The 25,119-nt window shown below is 37.6% G+C and overlaps 2 protein-coding genes across 6 annotated transcripts; both read right to left on the bottom strand.

Annotated features, from left to right (window-relative positions):
* Nucleotides 1-243: 243 nt before the first annotated feature.
* On the bottom strand, nucleotides 244-15,922 carry LOC140785247 (BTB/POZ domain-containing protein At5g41330). Of its 5 annotated transcripts, none has more exons than XM_073133042.1 (3): nucleotides 11,224-15,922; nucleotides 930-8,854; nucleotides 244-719 (listed from the first exon to the last, which is right to left on the bottom strand). In XM_073133042.1, exon 2 carries the CDS (start codon nucleotides 2,518-2,520, stop codon nucleotides 934-936), a length of 1,587 nt encoding a protein of 528 aa, XP_072989143.1. In that variant the 5' UTR covers nucleotides 2,521-8,854; nucleotides 11,224-15,922; the 3' UTR covers nucleotides 244-719; nucleotides 930-933. The 5 variants fall into 5 exon arrangements, with proteins under 5 accessions (XP_072989143.1, XP_072989144.1, XP_072989146.1 ...); XM_073133043.1 differs by having other exon boundaries at nucleotides 244-686; XM_073133045.1 differs by lacking the exon at nucleotides 244-719 and having other exon boundaries at nucleotides 823-8,854; nucleotides 11,224-11,838; nucleotides 11,932-15,922.
* Nucleotides 15,923-15,932: 10 nt separating this feature from the next.
* LOC140783991 (ATG8-interacting protein 1) lies at nucleotides 15,933-16,743 on the bottom strand. The gene is made up of 2 exons (XM_073131169.1): nucleotides 16,323-16,743; nucleotides 15,933-16,231 (listed from the first exon to the last, which is right to left on the bottom strand). The coding sequence occupies exons 1-2, from the start codon at nucleotides 16,741-16,743 to the stop codon at nucleotides 15,933-15,935; spliced, it is 720 nt and encodes a 239-aa protein (XP_072987270.1).
* Nucleotides 16,744-25,119: the final 8,376 nt, after the last annotated feature.

The raw sequence follows: 25,119 nt of genomic DNA, 5'->3' as shown, positions 1-25,119 counted from the left end.
GCTACTTTTCTACATATTTAGAGACTAGCCAATCATCCAAAAATCATAAACAAATCTTATTACGACTCAACTTACTCGTCGCATGTTGAATGCATCTCAATTGCGTTCGAATGGCCAAAACCTATTTTCTATATGTGCGAACGTGAATCAAACTATTTGCGTTCGAATGCACCAGCCAGAAACTATTTTATTTTTCTAAATCATAAACAAAAATAGTAGAACAGTAATAAATTTGGACAAAAATAATGTGAAAAGCTCTTTTTTGGTACAAAACCCTTCTCAAGTTTACATTTTTTTATGGCGCATAACAAGCCTGTTTTCGAAGAACATGATTGCAGTAATCTGTTGTTTGCAATTAACACAAGTATGTTCTTCAATCACATTATGATTTATGAGACTGACTATGATATTCTCTAATAACAAACTCGCCGCCAGAGAGTTCTCCCTTCCATCTGACTAAACTCAACCTCCTTCCAAAAAGGTTTCGAGTAAATCGACTTACAACCTCATGGCAATGTTGAATTTAAGCCAAATTCATCTTGAACTTCTTATCCAGGAACAAAAATTTCCTCTACCATAACAAAATAGACTTGTTGTCAAGAGAACTTGGCACCATGAAGAACTCACCCTGTACTAATTTGCTATCAATGCCATCACACTTAATAGATATTTAGGCCACAATTTGCCTGCAATTACTTCAGACATTCAATTAAATGTACCTTCAGCAAGCACAAGAGTTGCATCCAGTATTAGTAGTGGCACAAAGGAAACCATCTTATTAATAAGCACCCAGAAATCACATAGAAAGAAGGAAACAAATCATTATCTAAACAAAACCAAGGATGGATTTCCCATATATTCACATATAAATCAAGTTCACAACATCACCTACAAAGAAGAAGAAGAAGAAGAAGAAGAAGTTCTTTTACCTCATCACCTCCTTGAGCTCTCCCAGACTTCCACACACATCTCATCCTTCCTGGCCACCACCATCCTATTCCCCCCAAGAGTCAACTGTGTGATCTTCTTCCCTCCCCGATCCTTCTCCCTCCCCATCCAATTATTCCTCATCACCCTCTCCTCCAACGCCCAATCCGCCGCCCTCCTCTTCTCCACCGCAGCCGCCTCCCCCATTGCCACCTCCGTCCACATCTCCACATCCCCTCCCCGGCTCACAAACACCTGCCGCCCGCCGCACCTGATCCGGCATCCGCTCCCTTCCTTCTTCCCGCCGTTTCCTATTGCCGCCTTCCTCCCTTTTCCGATGCAAGTCCACGGCTCCTCCTCCGCGCCCAGTTTCCTCAAATCCACCATGAACACCTCCCCGGAGTTCACCCCGACCTTGAACACCGCAGATAAGGCGTCTGATGCGGCGATATCAGAGAAGCAATCGTTCTTCTCCTTCAACTCCCAAACTGCGTTCTTTGTCCTCACATCCCACAGTCTGACGCTGCCGGATAACCCACTGGGCCCCGCGTGCGAACCGGCGGAGAGCAAGAGGCTAGAGGAGGGGATCCAATCCAGCTTCGAGGAGGGGATCGCGGCGTCGATCTCGGCGCCGAAGACTTCCATCCGAGCGAATTCGGAGAGGGGCTCGAATGTCTCGAGATCGAAAGCGACGATGGCACTGGCGTTGCGGCGGGAGGACTCGAAGCTAGCAAAAAGGAGGTCAGGGGAGGCGGCGATGGACAAGACGTTGCCGGAGTTGGCTGCGGAGGGGTGAGGGGACCAGTGGAGGACGCGCGGCGGGGACGGGATTCGGTGACGGTGGAGAGGGACGAGATGGAGGCCCGCAAAGTCGACTGCGCCGGCAGCGGCGAGGGAGGGGGAGAGGGAGAGGAGGGAGTCGATAGCGGGGAAGGGGGTGAGCACGGTGGCTCGGCGACGGAGGAAAGGATCGAAGGCGGTAAGCTTACCGCCATGGGCGGAGACGATGCCGGCAGTCGAGGCGGAGAGGGCGGTGACGGGATCGCGGCCGGGGAGAGGGAGGGAGAGGGAGGGGAGAAGGGTGAAAGGATCGAAGAGGTCAGGATTGGAGAAGGAGGAGAGAAGGAGGGGGGAGAGGGAATAGAAATCGGCTTCAGATAAGACGTCATCGAGGGAGATGGAGGAAGGAAGGGAAGGGAGGCGGCCGAGGCGGAGGAAGGAGAGGAGGACGGAGAAGAGCTTCGGGTCGCGGTCGAGGAAGAAGGGGGAGGAGGAGAGGGAGAGAGAGGAGAGGAGGGAGTCGGGTCCAGCTTGAGATAGGGTTTCGGGTGTGGTTTGGAATAGCTGGCCGCCGACGTTGAGGGTGACGATGGTGGGGTTGGGAGGCATTGGATTTGGGTTGGATTTTAGAGTGGTGGGAGGTATTCTTGATTGCTTGAGTGATGATGGTATTAAGTACCAGGGTCTGGTGGGGGAAGGCCGGGAATGGAAGCCAATAAAGTGGTCAACTACTAGATGGTCTCGCTCGCGTGGTTGGCAACCTTTAGATTTAGATTTAGATTTAGATTTAGATCTGAGCCTTAGTTTTCTCATGGGGCCTTTTTTGTACTTGATTAAACAACCAACCTACTGAATCTAAGCAAGCAAAGAGATTTTATTTTTTATTTTTTATTTTTTATAATTTTTTCCTTTCTCAAAAATGAACAAAAATAACGTATGAGTAAGTTTTCGAACTCAGACTTCCTTTTACAGAAATAAGTCATCCCAAACTTAATACCAAGAGAGACTTATTTTATTATAGTAAGTATTTTATTTTTAGATTGATAATATATAAGTTAACAAAATAAAATATTAATTTTATTAGCGGTTTTTATATATGTAAAATGTTGCACTTACCAACAATTTATTTTAAATAAAATGCTAATAAATTTATTTCTAAGTTGGCCTTTTTTTTTGTTACCAAAACATTTTCTCTTTTTAGATAAAATATTTTACTAACCGCTTTTGGTATTAAGTTTGCAAGGTGATCTATTTTGAGAAGAAAAAAGACTGATTATGACACCCCCTAAATAAATAAAAATAATAAAAAAATTGACCTTTCTATTAATACCTCATCAGGCATTTTGATAGAAATTAGTTGCATTCTTAGCAGACACCTTCATTCCTTACTTTAATAAAAACTAATTGACTAAAATATCTCTTTTTCTTCTTTTTTCCATTGCATCTTTATCCCAAATAAACTCCTCTCCTCCAAAAGCTTAGATCACTCCTTTCTTTCCCTCTTCCTATCTCTCTCCCATCTTTCTAGCTCTCTCCTCTTCCCTTTTCATCAAAAGCTTAGCTACTCCTCTACTCCCCTTCTTCTCTGAAGCTTCATTTCTCTCTATTTTACTTGTGAATTGATAACCTCTACCCACAGCAATATCAACACCTTTCAATCACAATTAGCTAGGGAAGGAAACGGCTATTGCCACTGTGAAATAAAAGCTGCGTTGAGGACTTCTTTCACAGAGAATAATCTTAAAAGAAGGTTCCTAGGTTGTATAAATTCCAATGTTAAATTCAAAATTTCTAGATAATTTTACTGATCTATTTAAATATTTTTTACAAACTATTTTATTATATTTATCATTACAGAATTCCAACTCTTGTTGTTTTCTTTTGTTGGGTGGATCCTCCATTATGTCTACGAGGCAAAAATTTTGGCAGGGAGAAGATTGATGGCATGAATGAACAAATTAAAAGTCTGCAGTTTGAGAAGGAACAATTAAAGCTAATGAAAAATTACAAAAAAGTTAATAAAATATTGCCAAAGAGATGTGAAGAGTTGCAGAAGTAGATTACATCCTCTACAAAAAGGGAAAGAAGACTTTTTGTTGTTTGTTATCTTCTAGCAGTAAGTTTAGTTTTATTAGTTTGTATTGGCAATGAATCAAGAAATCTATCAAACATGTATTTGCTCTGAACTTATTATTAGTTGATAATGAAGGGAGGGTTGATTATGAAATTATTGTGCATTAAGATACACAGCTAAGCATTTTATCAGTTACAAATATTATTTTATAAAATTCTAAAATTATTGTGTATTAAGATACACAATTAAAAAATTTATCCGTCGCAAATATTGTTTCATATCACCATACCATACCATACCATTAATACACTTGAAACAAACATCAACATCGTATCTAAAAACTATTTCATGTCACAATCTAAATGTTAACATCACCTAAACATGTCTACAATATGTTACAATAAATGTTAACATAACTAAGACACTAACAAGTTTAACGTCAACCAAAGACTAATAGTTTAACATTACCAAAAATTAGCAACATGTTTGATATCACTAAACCACCAACATTTGTAAGACACTTTAAGTTAACATTGTCCATAATGAGTACTAATTTAAACAAATCAGTTGGTTATTGATTCTTAAGTTCCTAAGATGTTGTGGCCTCTTCCTCTTTCTCTTTCTTTAGGTCTTCCACTTCCTTCACCTCTTCCAATTCCTTCACATCTTTCACTTCCTTACACACATTTGCCTTTTAACGAAGATTGATGCTGAAAGACAGTGCTGATCATGAAATGTTGATGATTAGAAAATAGTTTAGATGCCTTCACCTTGAATTTGCTCCTGCCCTTAGATGTTTCTGTTAGTTTTGCTAGTTGAAACTTGCAGCAATTCTGAAACTTCCAGTTGATCTTGCTATTCTGTAAGTCCTAATATTGTGGTCATATTGTTCACAGTATCTACACCTTGAAGAGGCATGTCTCCTTACAAGATAAGGATTTCTAGGTTCATCTTCAATTTTTCTTTTGCTCTTCTTAGGTCTACTAGGGGCTTTTCTATAATGTGAAGGCATGATAAGATCAAAAGATGTATGAACCCATTCTGACTGATCAGGAATATAATAAATCATATAGTTGTAAGTGTTGATAAAAGTAGTATGAAAATATTCAGCAACAAAATCTTCTGATTGTCTTTGGTTAGCAAATATTGTAACAACTGCATAACAACATGGTATCCCAGAGATGTCCCAAAGTTTGCATGTGTATCTTTTAGATTGTAGGTCAACAATACAAGATCTGAATGTGGTTTTAATTTCAAAAATTACACTCCATGCATACATAGTCTCGCACTCTCTAGCTTTTATTTTCCTCTTTTCCATCTTACTCTGAATCTTGGGACAAACTTTATATTTGAAAGTAGCACTAAATTACAACCTTTCATTGTAATTAATTATTAATTATCTTCTTATTATCTCCACCATTGTAATAATTAGTTTATCTCTACAATCCTTCACGTATATATTAAATGATACACTCATGTTGTTCACAATCCTATCACACTTAATTATAAGATTTTGTTACTCTTAGCCCAACAAGCAGGATTCTCTTTCATTAACCAAACATAAGCTTCTGCATTTAGCTCTTTGAAAGCATCTAAATTCTTAAAATTTGTCGACTGTATAAGCTCCTACAGTTGCCTACATAAGGTCTTCATACTCTTTACCCTTGAATAGTTTCAAAAAAATTGGCATACATGTGCCTAACACAATACCTATGCTCTATCTAGGCATGAGCTGCTCAAATGTTTGTACCAGTCCCTGTATATTTATAAGAAATAACTAATTATTGTTAGTGAAATAATTCAAATGTATATACCTTCTGAAATAAATACCCATCCCTTCTCCTTTGGTTTTTCAATCATTGAAATAAAGTTCTCTAGAAACTAACTCCAGCTATCCTTACACTCAACCTCTATTATTGCAATTGCTAATAGATACATTTAATTATTTCCATCTATTTCTACTGCATGAAGCAATTGTCCACCATATGGCCCTTTTAGATGAAAGCATATAAGCAAATAATAGGCCTACAACTATTAAGAAATCATTTGACTTGTGCAGCATACATAATAAATAATCTTTTAAAAATTGGTGGTTCATTAGCAATATGTCTTTCCACTTATAGTAGGGTTGTGCTTCCAAGATTTTATCTCATCACCATTTTACAATAATCTCACAACTTTTAATATTGCTCTCTAGGGCTACCCTCAATTGCTTCTATAGTGCTCCTCTTTATTATATAAATTTGTATACTAGAAACATTCTACATCCAATCTCTTCTCACTGCCTTCTTCATAGCCTTCACTTTCCAATAAGGGTTGTCCATTAACTGCTCCATATATTTTTCTAACAACCATTTAGAGTTGGCTTTTGAATTGGTGTAAGCTCTTCCACATAAGTGAGGCCCTCTTAGACTCTTAATCTGAAAAGATTTAGTCATTTCCATTGGAGATGCATGACATCTTAATTAGCAATTTTCATTTCGGCATATAACTATAACTCTAGAAGATCATTCTTGAGAAACTTATATTGATAGCCTTCTCTAATATGAAATGTTTTAAGTAATGCTCTAAAAGACTACACATTTGGAAAATTCATTACAAGAACCAACTTTGGTTTGCATAAGTCCCTCTAACATCTAAATTCAGGACATTTAGGTTTTTCCTCCTCACCAAATGAGAGAGGTGGACCATAAACCTCTTCACTACTGTCGAAAGCATTATCATCATTCTCAAAATTGTCATCTTTCTCTCCTCTTTTTCTTTTTCCTTTCTCGGATTCTACATCAGAATTTTCATTAGAATTCACATTCAGAATTTCCAACAAAATCTTCATCAGAAAAATTATAACTATCACATTTCCTATCAGTGCTACTTGAATAATTATAAATCTAGTTTTCATATTCTCCCAGATCAACTTCATCTTCTCTTATGTTATCTTCATCTTCAGCACATTTCTCAGCACCTTTATTGTCTTTTTTGGTAGTTTCATCCTGCTTGTTTAGATGTTCATATTACATTTCTCAGCACATTTCTCACATTGCATATGCTGATCATCAATAATATTGGTCTGGTCTTGACTTGTCCTTAAAACTTTCTATAATATATTTTCATTATTCCTAATTTGTCCAAGACATCATAAGTAGCTTTAACTACTCTTTCAATACCAGGGCTTTTTAATATTGGCTCATGAAGCATTTCATTGCTATTCATTATGGCACATCAATGTAGATATTCGCTCTTTCAATACCAGCATGCACAACAAATATTGTCAAAACATCTTTGTTATTATTAATCTCTTTCATACTAGTACTTAGATCATGTTTAGGAAGGTTAAAATATAATTTAGAATTTAGAGGGCATTCTAGTTTCTTAAAGCAACTCCATAACCTCTATATATGGCATATAGTCTGGATCAACTATACATTCTATAACTTCTCTATCCATGTAGGTAGTATTGGATCTACAAAGTATTGTGTGACAAGGGTCAGCTATCTATGAAAAAAGACACATTCTCATGTAAAGAAATAAAAATCATAATAGATCACAAGCACATTCCTAATATTTAACCTACTGGGGACCATAAGCTGAAAAATGAATAATACATATAATTAGAATAAAATTCATGCATATTACATGTAATTAGAAATGCATTCCTATGTAATTTAACCAAACAGTATAAAAGGAACAAAATTTCAAACAAGTACATATATATTATATGAACATGCCCTCACAATTGGCAACAATACAAAAAGGCCTAATTTCCAATATATTAGGTATCACAAACACTATCTCATGTATAAATTATAGACTCACTCCAAACTTTAACAAAAATGTATAAAAGGACCAAAACTTTAAATAAATTCATGCATATTATATGGACATGTACTCACATTTGGCAGCAATACAAAAAAAAACCCCTAATTTTTTAACCTAGTACAGTTTTCGACATCTACAGATAGAACACTCAAAGGATTTAGAAAAAAAAAATATTTAGATATTGTCTCACATTACCTTCAAGAACGCATGAGATGATTAGAAGACGAAGGAGAGGAATACCAAATCGACTTCGAGACAGGTGATCTTAGTTGGGAGTAACGTTAATCGACTTCAAAATCTTTGTATCGAGTAGCTTATCACATCCTTTCATGGTTGGAGACCTTCATGGTTGAAGACGACGGCAGATTGTTAGTGAGAAGAGAGATTGGTTTCAGTAAAGAGATGAGTTAAGAGCGTGTCGGGAATAAACACAGTTACTATTCACAAAATCCCACCAAAGTCAAGGGCAATATGGGAATATAATAAAGTCATGTTGTCTCACTAGTTCACAGCGTCTTTACCTTTATTATTTTTATTTATTTAAGGGTTTTAAGTGTAATTTTTAGCGGCAAAAAATAAAAATTTGAAGATCCACATGTGATGACCGTTATTTACCCTGACACTATTTAGAAAATATGGAACCTTGATCGTTTCATGATATGGCATACAAAATCTTTCAACCTTATAGAAGAACCAAAAGGCACGAGACTTTATCTTAATTGACGCAAGTTTAAGGAGAATATTATTATTATTTAAGTGCGCCTCATTTTGAACTAAAATACTGGAGGCAAAACACATTATGATCTGAATCTTCTGATCCTCAAAAGTCAAACGATGTACATAAAAAATATTCATGCAAAGTGACAGCAGTCACACTATCAACACCTACTATAGGAGAGCCCTTATATGCTGACCATCAACAAAAGGTTCAATTCTTAGGGGCAGAGTTAACCTTTTGTCTGATCTCTAATTATCAAAATAATAATAATAATAATAATAATAATAAAATTAAAAGTATTCATTCAAAGTATCCTGACGAGCTCATATTGTGAATTTATTACTCTATTCCTTCCATATGAAAGATTCATCCTACCTACATATGCAAATTAATAATCCATCTCCCACACCGTGCATTTTATCGTCATCATCATAATCGAATGGAAGGTTTGCAGAGGCTCCGGCACCGTGTATCAGTGGGCTGTGATAGCGATCACCCACAAGAACGTCTTAGCAGTGAGTTCCAGCATTCCACTCATCCTGCGTCAAAATGAGAAAACTTAACAGTGAGCACCAAAATTTAATGTACCGCAACAACAATAAATAGATGCAGCTGCATCAACATGTAAATCGTATGAATGATATCAACGTCCATCTCATCTATTCACCAAGAATTTATAGCTCAACATTGACAGACATTTGGGACCACATTGTACTATTCTAATGGATTTCCATGGTTATACATTTCTAAGTTGCCTTGAATTCTAACCGTCCGCTCATGCTGCAATTTCAGTCTGTTTATCTACCACTTACAGTCTTTCAAAACATGATCACAAGAGGCTGCAATCAGGGATGGAACTAATTAGAATGGCCAGTGTCCTATATCATGATAAGCTAGATAAATTGACTATTGGAAACAACTTTGATGCTATACTACATAGCAACGATGACAGAAAAACAAAGCCTTTAATTCATGGATCCCAAAATCGGCCAATCCCGAGTTGGATCAGCCAATCCATATCGGGATTGGCCATAATCGATCCCGATCCGGACCCAAACAAATAGTTTGGTAACTAGTTTCAATCTGGGATCAACCGATCTGTCTCAACCGTATTAGCCGAATCAACCGAAACTAAATACTTTAAAGATTCAAGACGATCTAAAATATATGTAACTTAGGATTCTATGAGACAATAGTAATCGATGTCCTCAACTATCTTCTTTTAAAATTTTTAGTTTTTATCTTATATCTCACATACACTCTCATCCCACTCTCATACTTCACCAAGCTCATTTGATGGTTGATCCGATGAACCCCTTTAGCTATAGAACTCAAGTGAGTTTTTGTTTTATCGTTTCTTTTGTTTTTTTTGTCACTCACTTTTTAACTCCTCTTTTTCTTACTACTATAGAACAAATAGTAAAGAATTCTGCAGTAATAATTGACGAGTATATAAATCTATCGAATTCAAGCCGAAATTCATTATAATTTTGAGTCAGTTTTTTCTTTCATTTTTAGACTTTATATGCAATTAATTTTATTTTCTTATTTTTCTATTATTTTTAGAAAATTTTCTATATTTAAAATTTTACGTAATAAAAAATAATCTAATCCAATACGATCGGCTAATACATATTATTTTTTCTAACAACCGATCCCTATCCCGATATCAAGTTTCAAAACCTTGCTTTGATCCAAACATTTTAAGGTTGAATGTATAGATCATTCTTCCCCTATTTATCTCAAAATACAAAAAATCTTGAAAAAATAGGATATAAACATGTCTAAAATACAATAATAAATATGTTATATATATAAAGTTTATTGATACCTGTAAAATAAAAAATTGCTGACCTAATAGATTACCATGCTCAAATTAAATTTAAATTGAAAGAATAGTATCAATGGAACAAGATCTAACAGCTAGCAAGAAAAAAACAACAGGGTTTGCCCACCCACTATAGCAATGCTGCCTCTACATGCAAATAGAGAGAGAGAGTATCAAAACTCTAAGAGGCTACCACCACTTTCCACCATCATCACCAACCGCCGTCGAACCAACTAGTGTATTAAAAGGCAGGCACCAAGATGGCTAGCATTTTTATATATAAAAATAAAAAATAATATTGCATAGCATTTTTATTAATGCAATTTACAATCATAACAAGATCACAATTCACAAATATGTATATAACTATTGTGTCTATTTTATTAATGTATCTAAAATAGTGGTGCATGACACCTAGTGAGAGGTGGGTGCATAGTACATGACAACTAGGGTGGTCATTTATGACTAATTACAAAAGCGATTCCTAACATAGAGAGAGAAAGAAAAGGAGAGAAAACATGAGAAGTCCTCTCCTCGAGCACGTGGTCACCCGCATAGCATTGACACCTTCTTGCTTAGCGGGTATCACAAGAAGAAGAAAAAGTCATCCTCGTCCTCTCCTTGTGCGCATGTGGTCACCCGCTTCTCACCGACACCTTCTGGCTTAGTGCAGCCAGTGCACCTCCCCGACAAGGCCTCTGCCATGGTGGCCACCAAAAATGCCTTTTATATTGGAACTAATTTGTTGTCTTCTCGATAAGGAAGGATGAAGGAGATCGTGATGGGTTTTTAGGATCATAAGGGATTTAGGTAAGGGTGAAAATGGATCGGATTTGATCCGATCCGACTTGCTATCCGACTTGGATCGGATCGAATACGGGTCAAACTAATTTACTCGGCCCGAATACAAATACGGATCGCAATTTATTAAAATATCTTAATCCGAATTCGGATATACCAATATAATATATTTGTTCAAATACGGAATCAAATATAGGATCCGTTTACCCATGACTATACAATATTAACAAACATCCTACCCCGACTTGTTAACATAAAAACCCAACAACCACAACTTACCTTACCTTCTCAACTGTCATTCTCTCAATCTCTCTTCATCATCAAGCCACCACATCTCTCAAACTCAAACACATTCCCATTTCTCTCCTTCACTCTGATGATCTGTTGACTCCCACCTCACTCTCTCCGACAATTGTGTTGGGTTACTCCACAACCCTCACTTCATTCCCCTTCTCCTTCAACATCTCGCAACACCCTCTCTGCAAACTTGGAGCGGATTGAACCCTCCAATCACCACCATCGTCAACGGATGCACTGTGCCTCGATTTCTGCAGCTTGGGCCGTCATGCACTCAAGGTGATTCCAATTTGATCCCTTTGGTAGGAATGCCTTCCAAACCTAGTCAAATCCTCTCCACCGACACCAGCGGTGCTCCCTAGACCATCAACTCCGGCAACTCCGATGACTCTTGAACATCATTATTTCCTTTGGCTTCTCATTTTGCTGAAGTGCTTAGATTTCTTACAATCTTATTTGCTGTAGCAGACATCTGTCCATTGTGGAGGTTATTTGAGACGTCGATATTCTCTTCTACTGACCACCATGTATCGTACTTGACTTCATTTGGATGATCATTGGTACCCTGAACTGGAGAGGAGAAACTGAAGTGGTCTCCTGCAGGCAATTCTTGTTCGGGAGAAGGCATTGTGTGGATAGATAGATAAATAAGAGAGTGAACGTTATTCTGAAGCTTATGCAATTTCTTACCAGCTCCTTTAATTGCCAAACTCATCCATGTATGTTAATCTAGCTGCAACCATGATACATGTACTTCTTATATTAGTGGATCAAATAGAATGTTATAGAATCTCTTGACGCTATTTGCATTTCTGCAATTTTACTTCAGCACAGTAATACTGTTTCTAAACTCTACTGATAGTCAAGCCATTCTACTGTTCCACTGAATCTTCTTTTCTATTTCTTTCCATCTTCACTGGATCTACAATAATTTGGTAGATAAAAATGTCTCTTTAACCAGCTGGATCTTCTTCTCTGTGTTCTGAGCTAATCTTGTTGTCTTCACTCTTCAGGTCTGCTTACTCTTTAATCTATCTTAAGATTTATATGCAAACTCCAAACAGCGACATTGAATAATTCCTAAGTTTTTGAATCTATTATTACAAGACAAAGTTGTCTAAATGATCAACATGACAAACTATGCAATGCAGAAATATTTCATTTCTTTGCAGTTTATTTATTTAGGTTTCCCTTGCGTCAAATTCAATTTTGACATGTAAGTTTTAGCAATTGATGCTTTATTGTGAGTTTATTAGTTGATTTTGTAAGTTTTCCTGTTTATGTATAGATGTTAGTGATAGATTCATTTTGTACTCGTATCCGATTAAGATTCAATTTTTTTATCCTGTTTGTATTCATATTCGATTAAGATTTAATTTGTATTTATATCAGTTTAATATCCGATCCATATCCGAAAAATATCTATATCCATTTAATTAGAATATAGTTTTAAATTTTGCTACCCGTCTAATATATGTATCCAAATCCGTATTTAAAGTAAAAATATGAATCCGGATGTGAATTGAGCACTATCTAATCTATATCTAAACCGTTTTCACCCTTAGATTTAGGGCTTTGAAAAGTTTTGAATTTTAGGTCTAGTCAATTAGTATTAGAGGCTAATAGGTTATTGGTTCGGGTTAGTAATCATTCCATCAAAAATCTATACCCATTAACCCACACCTTGTCCAAACATGTCCATTTCCTTTTTTTTCAATATTAATTTTTGGACACCTTTTGCATGTCTGACAAGCTTCGTCCACGGACACATCTATGCCTTGGGTTTTCACATGACTGTGTTTCCAATATCAGATCTAGTGCTATCATATATTCATATATTTCCTTTATCCTTACAAATTCCCTTAAATTAGTTCTGGTTTTCCTTTTCCTCTTAAGGAACCTTCTATTTTAATTAAGTCAATCCTATGGTTGCAATATAAGATCTTCGTTGGACATATCAAACCATCTAAATTTTAAATTATGGGTGCTACTTTTAAATTTTATTTGATATTATTATTCCTTATTCAATCTTTTCCAGCAACGCCACATATCCACCTTAACATTCTCATTGGGCAACTCTTACCCGTCGGAAATGTTTGTTTTACTTTGATATCACAAAGATAAAAAGTATCAAAATAATGAATAGTTCTTGTGATTTTGGATATGTTTGTTTTGCTTTAATATCATATCACGAATTCAAATGAGCAGAACCCCTAAAATATGAACACAACATTCTTCACAAAAGAAAAATTCATAGCTCAAGGTTTAATTTCTACAAATTTGAGGAAAAAAGAGAAGGAAAAAAAATCTAGATAAAGGTAACTTCCAAAAAAAATCATTCTACCTAACATTTTAACCCTTATGCATATGTGCAGCTGGACAGTTCTGCAACTAAAGATGTTCATATGGAACTACATGTTAAGTAGCTTATGTTCTTGAAATTTTATAACCACCTCAACCATAGCAATAAACTAACAGGAAGACATTGCAATAGAATATCAAAAAAGAAAATATAGTATGCGATCGACTGCATATCTAAAAGCTTCATTTTGCTTAAGAACAGTCACCAAAATAAGATTCCTCATCTATTGAGAGAAAGAAAAGATAAAGAGGTGCAATAAGGTTATCTTGACTGGACAATGAGTTCTCATAAGGGATGATCAAATTCCATTGTAACAACAGTAGGAAAGAGCAGTTTAAACATAAACTAGTACATTAGTACTATGTCAAAAATGATATTCGGTTATTGTCAGAGGAAACTTCCATTAGGTCATCACCTTCAGTCTAACTACTTAGGCCTTCATCTGTTCCATGGGGATTAAAGGACCATTAATAGCACAGGAATTAATTCAACTGTAGAACTACTCCCATTTTATTGAACTATTATCACAAAATCAACTATTCTTCGGTAAAACAAAAGAAATGTTTTTTTTCCTACCACCATTTCTAGTCTTCTATAGTCAACCCATTTACAAGTGGACACATTTGAGATTAAATCTTAAAGCCTTACAAGCATTGCTGTGTGAAAGATCAGGTTATAAAATGGATGTGGTCAAGCAAAATAAGATATGAGAGGCGGAGAATATGGGATATGGTTAGCAAAAGGACAAAAAGGAGCAAAGACCACATTCAATGTACAATAGCCAGGAAGTCAACATGATACGATTCGGACTTCACCGATGTTGTCTCGAGCATGGATTCACTTTAAGGATGTCTTTATTTCTTGTTTTAATGTTTAATTCCTAAGAAAATAAGTTTTCTGTAAGTCGCATTCGAACGCGGATGGAGTGCGTTCAAACGCGGTTGTGAACGCCTGCATCACGTCCAGAGAGTGTGAATTGTGCATTCGAACGATGCGTTCAAACGCGCTGTGAACACCTGTATCGCGTTCACAAATCCAGAGAAGTGGGAAACAGGTGCGTTCGGTCACACGTTCGAACGCCTACATCGCGTTCGCAAATCCGAGAAGTGGGAAACAAGGTGCGTTCGGTCGCACGTTCGGGCGCGTTCGAACGCGGTCGGCGATAATGGACTAGTTAGGGTTAACTTTGAATTGTTTGGTAGCCTCTAAAGGATGTGGATGGCAACCATAGAGTTATTATTGAAAAATTGAGTTTTGCCTTGCCTCATTCGTCTTCTTCGCTCTCGTTCTCTCGATCCCCGGCAATGCCGCTTCTAACCTCTCTCGACCGGCCAATCACCCTAGTCCCTTAGGGGTGGCCCTCTCCTCCCCCTTCTTGCGTTCGAACGCGAGCGGGCGCGTTTGAACGCGGTCGGCGATAATGGACTAGTTAGGGTTAACTTTGAATTGTTTGGTAGCCTCTAAAGGATGTGGATGGCAACCATAGAGTTATTATTGAAAAATTGAGTTTTGCCTTGCCTCATTCGTCTTCTTCGCTCTCGTTCTCTCGATCCCCGGCAATGCCGCTTCTAACCTCTCTCGACCGGCCAATCACCCTAGTCCCTTAGGGGTGGCCCTCTCCTCCCCCTTCTTTCAATCTATCCAACAATTGCCCTAACCCTTCCATCAACCATAACCCTTCCACCACCACTTTTCACCGGTGCCACCCTATTAACGCTAGTCCATCCCCAACCACCATTATCTAGGATCTCATGCCTCCATCCACAGATCCTAATTAGACCCCATGACGTTCGTCCACTAATCGGATGATATCTCGAGATCCCTACATTTGATTCGCCTGAAACTAGATTCGTTGGAAAGCTCTTTTCCGGGGCTACAATATATCAAAATCTCAGGTCAATCCGACGGCAGCATATTTCGGGATCTATTTACAAAGTTCCGTTCCAAATCCAGTCCAGATCTGAAAATCGGAAGAGATTGAACCTTAGCCAAAAAGGGGACATCGTATCACAACACTTAAATGCACAAATTTCTTCACCTCCACTCCTAGATGAAGGCTAAAAACCCAATCTAAATTTGTGTTCTTTTTCATATTCATGAATTTCAATTAATTTAAATTACTTGTAACTTTATTATGGTTAATAAAAGAATCTAATACAAGTTATGCTTATCTCACAACAGTTGATGACTTGGTGTATTGTCAAACCTAAAGGAATCGTAAAAAATAACTTATTAGAATAGAAGAATAGAACTTACAGGAAAGCACTCAAATGCAAGTTTAAAGCATAATATCTTTAGGAATTTACGATGCAAATGAAAAAAATGAACCTCATTTGCTAACACTGAACCGCCATTTAAGTTGATGACACTGCCATTTGTCTCGCTGCCATCTCTGCCCCAAAATTACAAGCCCTACCAGGGCCGCAGCCACTACAACAGACCAAAATGTGTTTGCTTCCTTCGCATGGTGATATAAACACGTGGCATGCCTCTTCCACCATGCTTCACAAGGAAGGCCATGTCCATTAAGTTTATCTTCTTCATCATGCTTGGCAGACTTCCGAGACTCTAAATTGTGATCAGATGGTTCATCATGCTCATCAGAGTCTGATCCAGGTGAGTATGTCACTTCCAGTATGAAAAACGTTAAAGTCAGAATTTAAAAAAAAAAAAAAACACCATGCTCTGGCAACCAAATTCAGACTTTGCAATCTCTTACCCTCTTTAGACTCCAGATCATGAGCCGAAAGGCTTTGACCCTTCTCAAAGAACTGATCTCCTTGTAGGTCAGCACTGGGTCCTCCTTGCACATTTTTGTCATAAACCTTACTGGGTTCATCACCATAATCATCTACAGCAGCACTTACTTCCTGACCCTCACTTTCACTATGGATTTCACCAAATTCAGGTCCTATCGGTAGATTCTCATGCTCGCTAGGTGGGAATACAAAGTGACTGGACATAAATAATTCACCAGAAGATTCTTTCTCATCTTTGTGCAAATACTTTCTACTGTCGTCATCTGTGCTGACATCTTTTGGACCTGGTGCAGCAGCATAGGTAGATGCAGTAAGAGACACGACTTCCCAGTCTGCTCCACGGGAAGAGTTCCCTTCTACCACTTTCTCATCATCTGCCATCTCCAGAAGAACCTAACTTTTTTGACAGAAAACCCATTAAAGTATAAGGCTAATGTGATAATCTTAAGGACAGCAATCCAAATATCAGACCGAATTGCCAAAAGTTTGCAAAAATTAAAAAGAAGAAGTGCTTAAAGGTTAAAGGTAAAACCTTTAGACACTAATTATCAATATAAATTAAGAAGCAATAAGAAGGCACACAAATAAAATCCTCTGACTCTGAATCCAAGCATGAACAAGTTCCTGGATCTCGATATTTGCAGATATTTCAATTTTGGCAAAAAGATCAACTTTCACTTACACATATATTTGTGTTAGGAGCTAACCAGTGGATAGAACAAAAAGACCATATGCTTCTTAATGGCTGGAAGTATAAAAATAGTCTAAAACATAACCCCCAATCGTACACTGTAAAGCACTCAAAAATGCATTTAGAACCAGCAAGATCAAATTTTGAGCAAGTCGAACCTACATCAAAAACCTCCGGCAACAGATTCTTTCATATGTTTCGTTGAGAAACTTGATAAAAGTTTTAAGTATTCAGCGCACAATAAGAGCAAACTACCTAAGTCCATTACTGAACCAATTCCACTATAAAGTTCCATAATTTAATGGAATTATAAAATCTCAAACAAAAATCCAACTCCAGAACGTATAACTCTCATCCTAATTACATGAACTCTTTATTCCACTATCAAAAAAATGTCAACAGAGATCAAGTGTAATGAAACTCCAAATAAAATGGTCCGATCCAATCCAACTCGCAAGCAATCAAAACCACTACTAGATCCGCGCAAGAACCTACAACAATTTAACGTCGAACTAAAATAACGAAAGAAATTAACAAGCAATAGAACGGATCAAAAGAAATCCAAAAAAAAAAGGGAGCAATATTACCTTAAAAGAGAAATATCTTTACGGATCTATAGAGATTGGAGGAATCCCCAAGCAACGGGGCAAAGCGAGATCTTTAGCCCACAGGAAGACTTCTAATAAGTTGCAACTCGCTAGAATTTTATACTGGGGAGAGATCTGGAACCGACCCGACCGGTGGATATCGCTTCAGTAACCGGTGGTGAGCGGTTCCCAAAGTCTCAAAAGCAAAGGAGATGAAGATAAGATTAAGAATATCTGAGGGGATAGGGTACACATAACGTGGATAATTTCTTTTCTTTGTTTTTATAGAGTAAAAAAAACCAATTTGACAGTGGTAAAATTATATTCGTATTTAATATATTTCTAAAATAAATAGAGATACCGATAATAGACGGATAGGAGATTTTGAGAAATAAGATTGATGATATCTTTATTATAACTAGTTTTTTTTAGAAAATGTGATTCATTAATAAGATGTTGATTGAAGGGATTTGAGAGATAGCTTTAGCAAGAAGAGTATTGTATGAGTCACTAGACAGAAGAAGAATTGAGCAAAAGAAGCCATAATTCCTCTAAATTTGAGAACTTGATTAGAAGTGAAAACATATAGAGGAATTGAAAGGCCAGCCAACTACTTCTACTCTGTCTAATAGAGGATATTGTAATCATCCATGGTAATAGTAAACAAAAAAAAGGGGGTCAATCCCATACTATCTATCTGACTAAGAAGGGATAGAGCTTTATTGCGAACATGAACATGAGAGTAAGGTTATCATATAATATTACAGAATGCATAGAATTGGCAATGTGCTGCTGTGATAACAATTAAATGATAGAGCCCTATTATAGTCTTGTATATGGGAGAGTTGTCCCATATACATTTAAATGATAGAGCCCTAAATGATAGAACGCTATTATAATTTAAAAAAAAAAAGAGAGAATTTACATTTAACACCTTGTCTTTTTACCTTTTTATGATTTGTATCCTGTGTTTATTATATTTGTAAATCCTTCATTTTATTAAATATGCAAAAAAAAAACACTCTATTATTAGTTTTGTTAACCAATCTTAATAAAATGCTTAAGTTAATGTTACAATCAGGATTGAATCCGAGTCGGAGTCTGAATTAGCCAAAGCTAGCAGGCCAACTGAGTTGGATAGGTCTAGTTCTTTTCTTTGCATTTTAGATTATGTTATTTGCCTATATCATGAGTTAGTTTAGGTATGCTTTAGTCTAAACATATTTGTCCCTTAATTTTGTTAACTGGCTAGTTGAGTCGGGTCGAGTTGAGTTAACCTCCAATATAAATATGGAGAGCAATTTAGGTTTAAGTTATAATTGATTATTAAAACTATCTTTTTTCCTCTTCTCTTTTGTCGCTAGCTTCTCTGCTCTCGACCTTCTGTTACGAACCAGATCTGAAATGATCCGTCCGTAGGATGATTATGAAAATTTAGGTGGAGGTAGCTTTGTAAGTTAGAGTTCTAATGGAAATCAGAGGTCAAGATGAAAAGATAAAAATAAAATAGTGGAGATATGTCAAGGAGGGCAGTACAGCAATTTTTTATGTTGTGACGGTCGTCGGAGGGTGGTGGACAGCCAAGGATGGTGATGGACGGTCGTATAGTAGGGTGGCTGCTGGAGGTAGGAGGTGGCTAGGGTTTGGATGCTTGTAAGGGATCTACGATTATGATCTACTCCTATGAAAATAAAGATAATCTAACGACTAAAGTAAAAAGATAAGGATGAAAATAATAACTCGCTAAACTCAGATTTCTCTCAATGATAATTATCAACTCATGTCCACCCCTATTTATAGGAGTAAAATCCGTAGCGGATCGGATCCACATGCAAATTATCTAATTTATTTGAAATTCAAAATAGAAAGATAAAGCTAAGTAACTAATTTGACTCGACTTAACTTATCCCATGTGGTCGGATCGTAACACCTTCTTTGCCCCAGCTATCCCTACCTCTCATATGACTTTCATTTCTACTGTCGACATCCTTAGTCAACACTTACAACCACCTAGCCGCCGCCACCACCTCCACCCCCCTCATCCACATCAACCTTCATCTTGGACATGGCACCTCATCCTCAACCTAAGACACCATCTCCTTCAACCCTAATTCACACCACCGCCATCTCCAAACTGTTGCAGCCGCCAAACCTTCCTAGTTTGCTAATTTATCTCCACCACCTAGCCACCTTCTTCTTTGCTCCACCACAGCAAAATCCTAACATGGACTCCTATTTAAGTCAACCATGCCTTTACACCTACGGTGTAACACCCCGTTCCAAAAAAAAAAATTGTGAGCGCACGTACCGAGCACGAGCATTGCCTTACCCCTTTCCCCCTCCTTCTCTTCTTTTCTTTCTTCTTCTTTTCTTTCTCTTCTTTTTTCCCCCGCATTTTTCCCCTTCTTCCTCCTATCTTGCCGGAGCGCCATCGGAGCCCGTCGATCCCATGATCTGACCCGCCGATAAGTCCCCTTTCGGCTTGTGAATTTAATTTTTGTTTAATTAGCGCATTGTATACTTCTTTCCCCCCTTTCGTTATTTGTCTCGTCGAGCAGTAGGCCGGTCGGCGACCTCATGTCGACACCATGACGAACCGGGGAGCTTCCCCTTATCATCCTCCCTCGCTAGGTACCTTTCATGAGTACTATAGGTCGCTGGTTGAGGCTACACCCCGTAGCCTCCCGTCATCGGTTTCTCGAGGCTTTTTCGGCCACCGGGGGTGATGTGTCCCCTCTCTCTTATGTCAATCGCATTCTTCTCCCTTCGTGGGAGCTTGAGCAACCATCTAATGGGGCTCTTATAGCTCGTTGGGTTGTTTTAGCAAACTCCATGGCTCCCAGCCATGGAGGAGACCTCCCGTCGCCGCCGGCCACCTTGGCTAGCCAACCATTGGTCCTTGTCGACCTCCTCGTTATGCTGGATTCAAGCTTCCTTACTATTTCCCTTGGCTCTCCAGCGGGCTGTTCCTCCTCGCTATCAGTAGCCATCTCCTCACCTGGTGAGTCTGCTGTCGAGGGAGAGAGGAGGAGGTGAGTGTGAGCTGGCTGGGGAGCCCAGCCCAAGTGGAGTCTTGGCTAGGTTGGATTTTGGGCCAGTCCTTGGGTGAGTGTAGATGGGTTGGGCTGGGTGCGGCCCAGCCCAACTCTAGTGGGTGGGCTAGGTGTGGTTTAGCTTAGCTCTAATGATTTGGTGGGTTGGGCTGCAGCCTAGCCCAAAAGGCTTTTAGGCCTAGTTGCCTCAGGGCTTCGGGCCCAATCTTGGGGGATTTGTGCTTAGCCTTGAGCTAGGCCAAGCAGATTGGTAACACCATAATTATTTAAATTTATATTAGTCATCTTATGTGTTATTATTGTCAATTGAGCCTTAAGTATTGATCACCTTTGAAATATAGTCTAGTTAGCCATAATAATTGTTATATTAATAAATGAGACAGTGACATGTGAGTATTTCTATGAATTTGCTTTTAATGGGAATTTAATTATAATTGGAGTTTGATAACCATATTAGATGTGCGGGTATATTCAATAAAGTAAATTAACCCAATGAGGTATATTTTATTTAATTTGAATCGACAGTAACTAGTGGAATAGTAAATATAATGAGAATTATATTAATAACCATTAATGGTGCGGCAGATCGTCATAATTAATATATCCACTTTATTGGATTAATAAAGGTAAGGATTTTCGAATGGACCTACTCAAACATATATCGGATATCAGTAGGGTTATTTAATTAATTAGTGGTAAAATTGTTATGCTCATGTTTTATTACTTTCAATACCGAGGTGGACTATGTGCTATGCAAGGATGATTCGTGGCACGATTGAAGTTGATTAACTTGAAAACTTGTCAGGCAAGTAAATCCTCCGTAGTCTAAGAATAGTGTAATATTGATGTGATATTGAGTTTATGAATTCATGATATACAAATCACATGTGTGCAAATAATTTAATTACTAGTCAACATTATCATTTTTACTTATTGCTTTATTGTTATTTATGAATTGTTAGTGCATACCTAAGTATGATAACCTTAATGTACATGACATATGATTGATGATGTGATCATTGCATTACTTGCATGTATTACCATGTAGTTAAGTTCAGACTAGGCAATGTCATTTACTAACTCAACCCGGGGTTAACGATAGATTTCATTGTATGATACCTATGAGTAAATGGTCCACGCCTGAGGTCATTAGCCTGAGTAGCATTTAGGCGATCACACTGCTATGTCAAAGACTAGACACTGGTGATATGAAACTATGATTTGGAGGTAGGAGTCTTAGACCTAGTGGTACCCGATGACGCAGAGTTAGGGCGTCTGTTGTTGAGCTGTGTGCTCTTGACTATCCCGTTGCGGGCGATGATGATTGTGGAGAGGGAGATATGGGCTTACGATTGGGGTCCTTAGTCTATTGGCCACAGATAACCAGTCATATGCAACATCGCTAGGCAAGTACGGGCGATAGTATCGCTAGATGTCTACCCCTCCTCATGAGATGATTGGTGAGCATGTATTTATGATGTGGTGGATAGATCGATGAGCATATCATGATGATTTATGGCTATGGCTATGTGGGATTGATAGTTTAACGATGCATATCATGTATTCCTTTATTATTATATGTGAGTTGTAAATATGGACATGATAGACATGTTGCATGGATGCATTATCATGATCATGATGTTATACATGCATATTTTGATGACATCTTTCCTTATATTACTTTTAGACTTTAGAGGAGTATACTTGCTGGGCTTTGTGCTCACCACCTTTGATTGAAATATTTTTCAGATTAGTGGTTAACCCCGAGTCCGCGAAGGAGCTGATGAAAAGTTGTTTATAGTCTTTTTCTCTATTTCATTGCGATACGCAAGTATTTACCTTATTTAATGTCTATGGATATGTATTTTGGGGGCTTGTTGCGGCATGTGTTATTTTGGGTCTCTTTTGGTGAATTATTTGTAGAAATGTAGGGTTTTATCTTATTATTGTATAGAAACTTGACCAACAGGCCACGTAGAAATCACGTGGGTTCCACCCACGTGGGAGGCACGTGTATTTGGTGACGGCTATTTAATAGGGACACTAAAACCTCAGTCGGCTTAAAGTCTAACTACACAACCTACTACAAGCTAGCCAAAGCTTTCCATAATTAAACATTTTTTAATAACCCAAATCGTATCCAACGCTTAGCCTATCTTTAGATAAGACTCAAGCCTACTTTCATACCAAATTTCAGCTCTAGACTCTACTCATAAAGGTCTGAAGCAGCCTAAAGTCTCATATGCACCTAATAGACTCGCACCAACCCGTCAAATCCAGAGCTTTCGCCCATTTGACTTATTTCCTTCTTTCAGCCCTCTCTATAACCCAACCTAGGCCCATCCTCCCTCAAGTGGAAGGCCCAAATTCGCACCAAAAAGGCATGTGACATTAGAAAGCCCTAACCAACTAGATCTAGTCTAATCAACCAGAATTGGGTGCCCCAGGCCAAGTCCCCTTTCTTCCTTCCTTGGTTGACTTATGGTCTAACTTTGGGTTGTATCAACTACACTAAACATATTACCAAAATTCTCTTTACCCAACTCAAAATACCATTATCAGAATATCTTACCCAAAAAAATATTGCATAAGCTAAGAGACTAAAGAGAAAGGATATGGAGGAGAAGAACTCACTACTTTTTGGCTAGATTTAAGTTGCTCTCTTACTTTAAGATTTGAGGTTGGATGAGAATATAAAACTCATTATATCCTAGAAGAAATAATAAAATGGATATAATATTCTCATTTCTCTAGTGGTGTTAGTGTTAACCGAACGCGGAATACTTTATTCACATATTTAATAAAATGGAAGAGTTGTAAATATTGAAAATGCAGACATGGTGTTAAATGTAAATCTCAAAAAGAAAATACTCGTTCAGGAGAAGGGAAAAAGCCTGATGAAAACGTGGCACAATATTATTGGCAGTAAAAGCAGGAGGAGAAACCAAGAGTGATTGACCAACTAGCCCTATTTTAAATTTTATTTACCAAGATGGATTGCCCCCTCAAACTTATTATCAAAAAGATATTTATATTGTAGCAATACCTAAAACGTTGTACTCATAAGCATTTTACATTTTTTACTCAATCTCTTACTAGTTCAATATTTTTATCTTATGTTAAAATGCTGAAATATTCAGTGTTTTATTTATAAGATTTCGTTTAAGTTAAGTTGCTTAAATTAAAACTTTACTTTTATATGAAAATGCTTATCTTAGTAGAGTTTTACCTATGAGTTCAACATTTTTTATAGGCTATAGTTAAGGGTGGCAAAAATTGACCCAACAGGTTAACTTGTCTTTTAATTGAGTTTGGGTTTAGTCTAATCGAATTCGGGTAATAAACAGGTTAACTCGTTTAATAATCAGGTTGTGCTCGGATTTATACCACTGACCCATTTTGACCCATTATATATATATAATATATATATATATATATATATTAATATCCAACATTCCAACTTACCCTAAATCTTACTCCTCACTCACTCTCATTCTCCCTTTTCATCATTCATCGCCTCCCACAATCCTGCTCCCTTTTTCATCAAGCTTCGTATCCTACTATCTTTTTCATCAACCCTCGCAGTCGTCGAATCTCCTCCCATCCCTCGTCATCGTTTGAGTGAGGTAGGAGTTGCAAATATAATATAGTTTGGTTTTTTTTTTAGCTACAGTGACAAAAGAGAAGTATGGGTCGTGCTCTCTTCTTCTTATTCATGTCCTGGTTATTGTTTTGATTTCTTGGATCTTGTTATAGAACAAGCTGATGGCAACATTGGGAGAGACGATGTCGAAGCGTGCAAACAGTGACGATGGAGCTGATGCTGGCGAGATCGAACACCATTTGTTTGCATTGATTTGGTCTGAAGCAATGTTTTAAATTTTAGTTTTTGGACTCATCTTTGTTATTGTGTGTTATTATTCTTTGTATTAGAAATTGTTCGTTGCCAAGTTCAGATGTCATGTAGTATTTTGTTTTGAGTTTTAGGTAAGAGTGCTCCATCAATTGCACTGGACTCTAGAAGAATTTGATGCGCTTGTGATAGATTCAACGAGTTTTGAGTGTCTATAATCATGAGCGTTGGTGGTGAATGATGGTGATGGATCTGGCGGTGGTGAATGGCCTCGATCTCATTTTTATTTTGTTTGAGTTCATCGTAAGTTACTTTGTATTTTGAAATAGTAAAGTTGATCATTTTGCACAATATTTTTGTGTTGTATAAAATTGTTAATTAGGTTAATCGTGTTACCATGTCACGTGTACACGACCCGTTTATTAAATAGGTTATACGGGTAGTGTCGTGTTAACGTGTTGTTAGAGGTGATCATCGGGCGAGCCGAGTCAGGTTCGAGCCTACTAGGCTGGGTGCTATGTTCGCCATCCCTCCCGCGAGTGGGTCGCGCCGGGCTACAAAAGTGTAGCCGGT

Source organism: Typha latifolia, chromosome 3 (assembly GCF_019914945.1).
Source record: "Typha latifolia isolate L0001 chromosome 3, TyphaL0001v2, whole genome shotgun sequence".
NCBI lineage: Eukaryota > Viridiplantae > Streptophyta > Magnoliopsida > Poales > Typhaceae > Typha > Typha latifolia.
Note: the sequence above shows the minus strand (reverse complement) of the source record. Positions and strands in the feature narration are given on the sequence as shown.

Coding starts and splice junctions, on each gene's coding strand:
- LOC140783991 (XM_073131169.1), bottom strand. CDS start 16,743: ATGGCAGATGATGAGAAAGTGGTAGAAGGGAACTCTTCCCGTGGAGCA. Junction 16,232..16,322: donor TGATCTGGAGTCTAAAGAGG/GTAAGAGATTGC, acceptor TCATACTGGAAG/TGACATACTCACCTGGATCA.
- LOC140785247 (XM_073133042.1), bottom strand. CDS start 2,520: ATGAGAAAACTAAGGCTCAGATCTAAATCTAAATCTAAATCTAAATCT.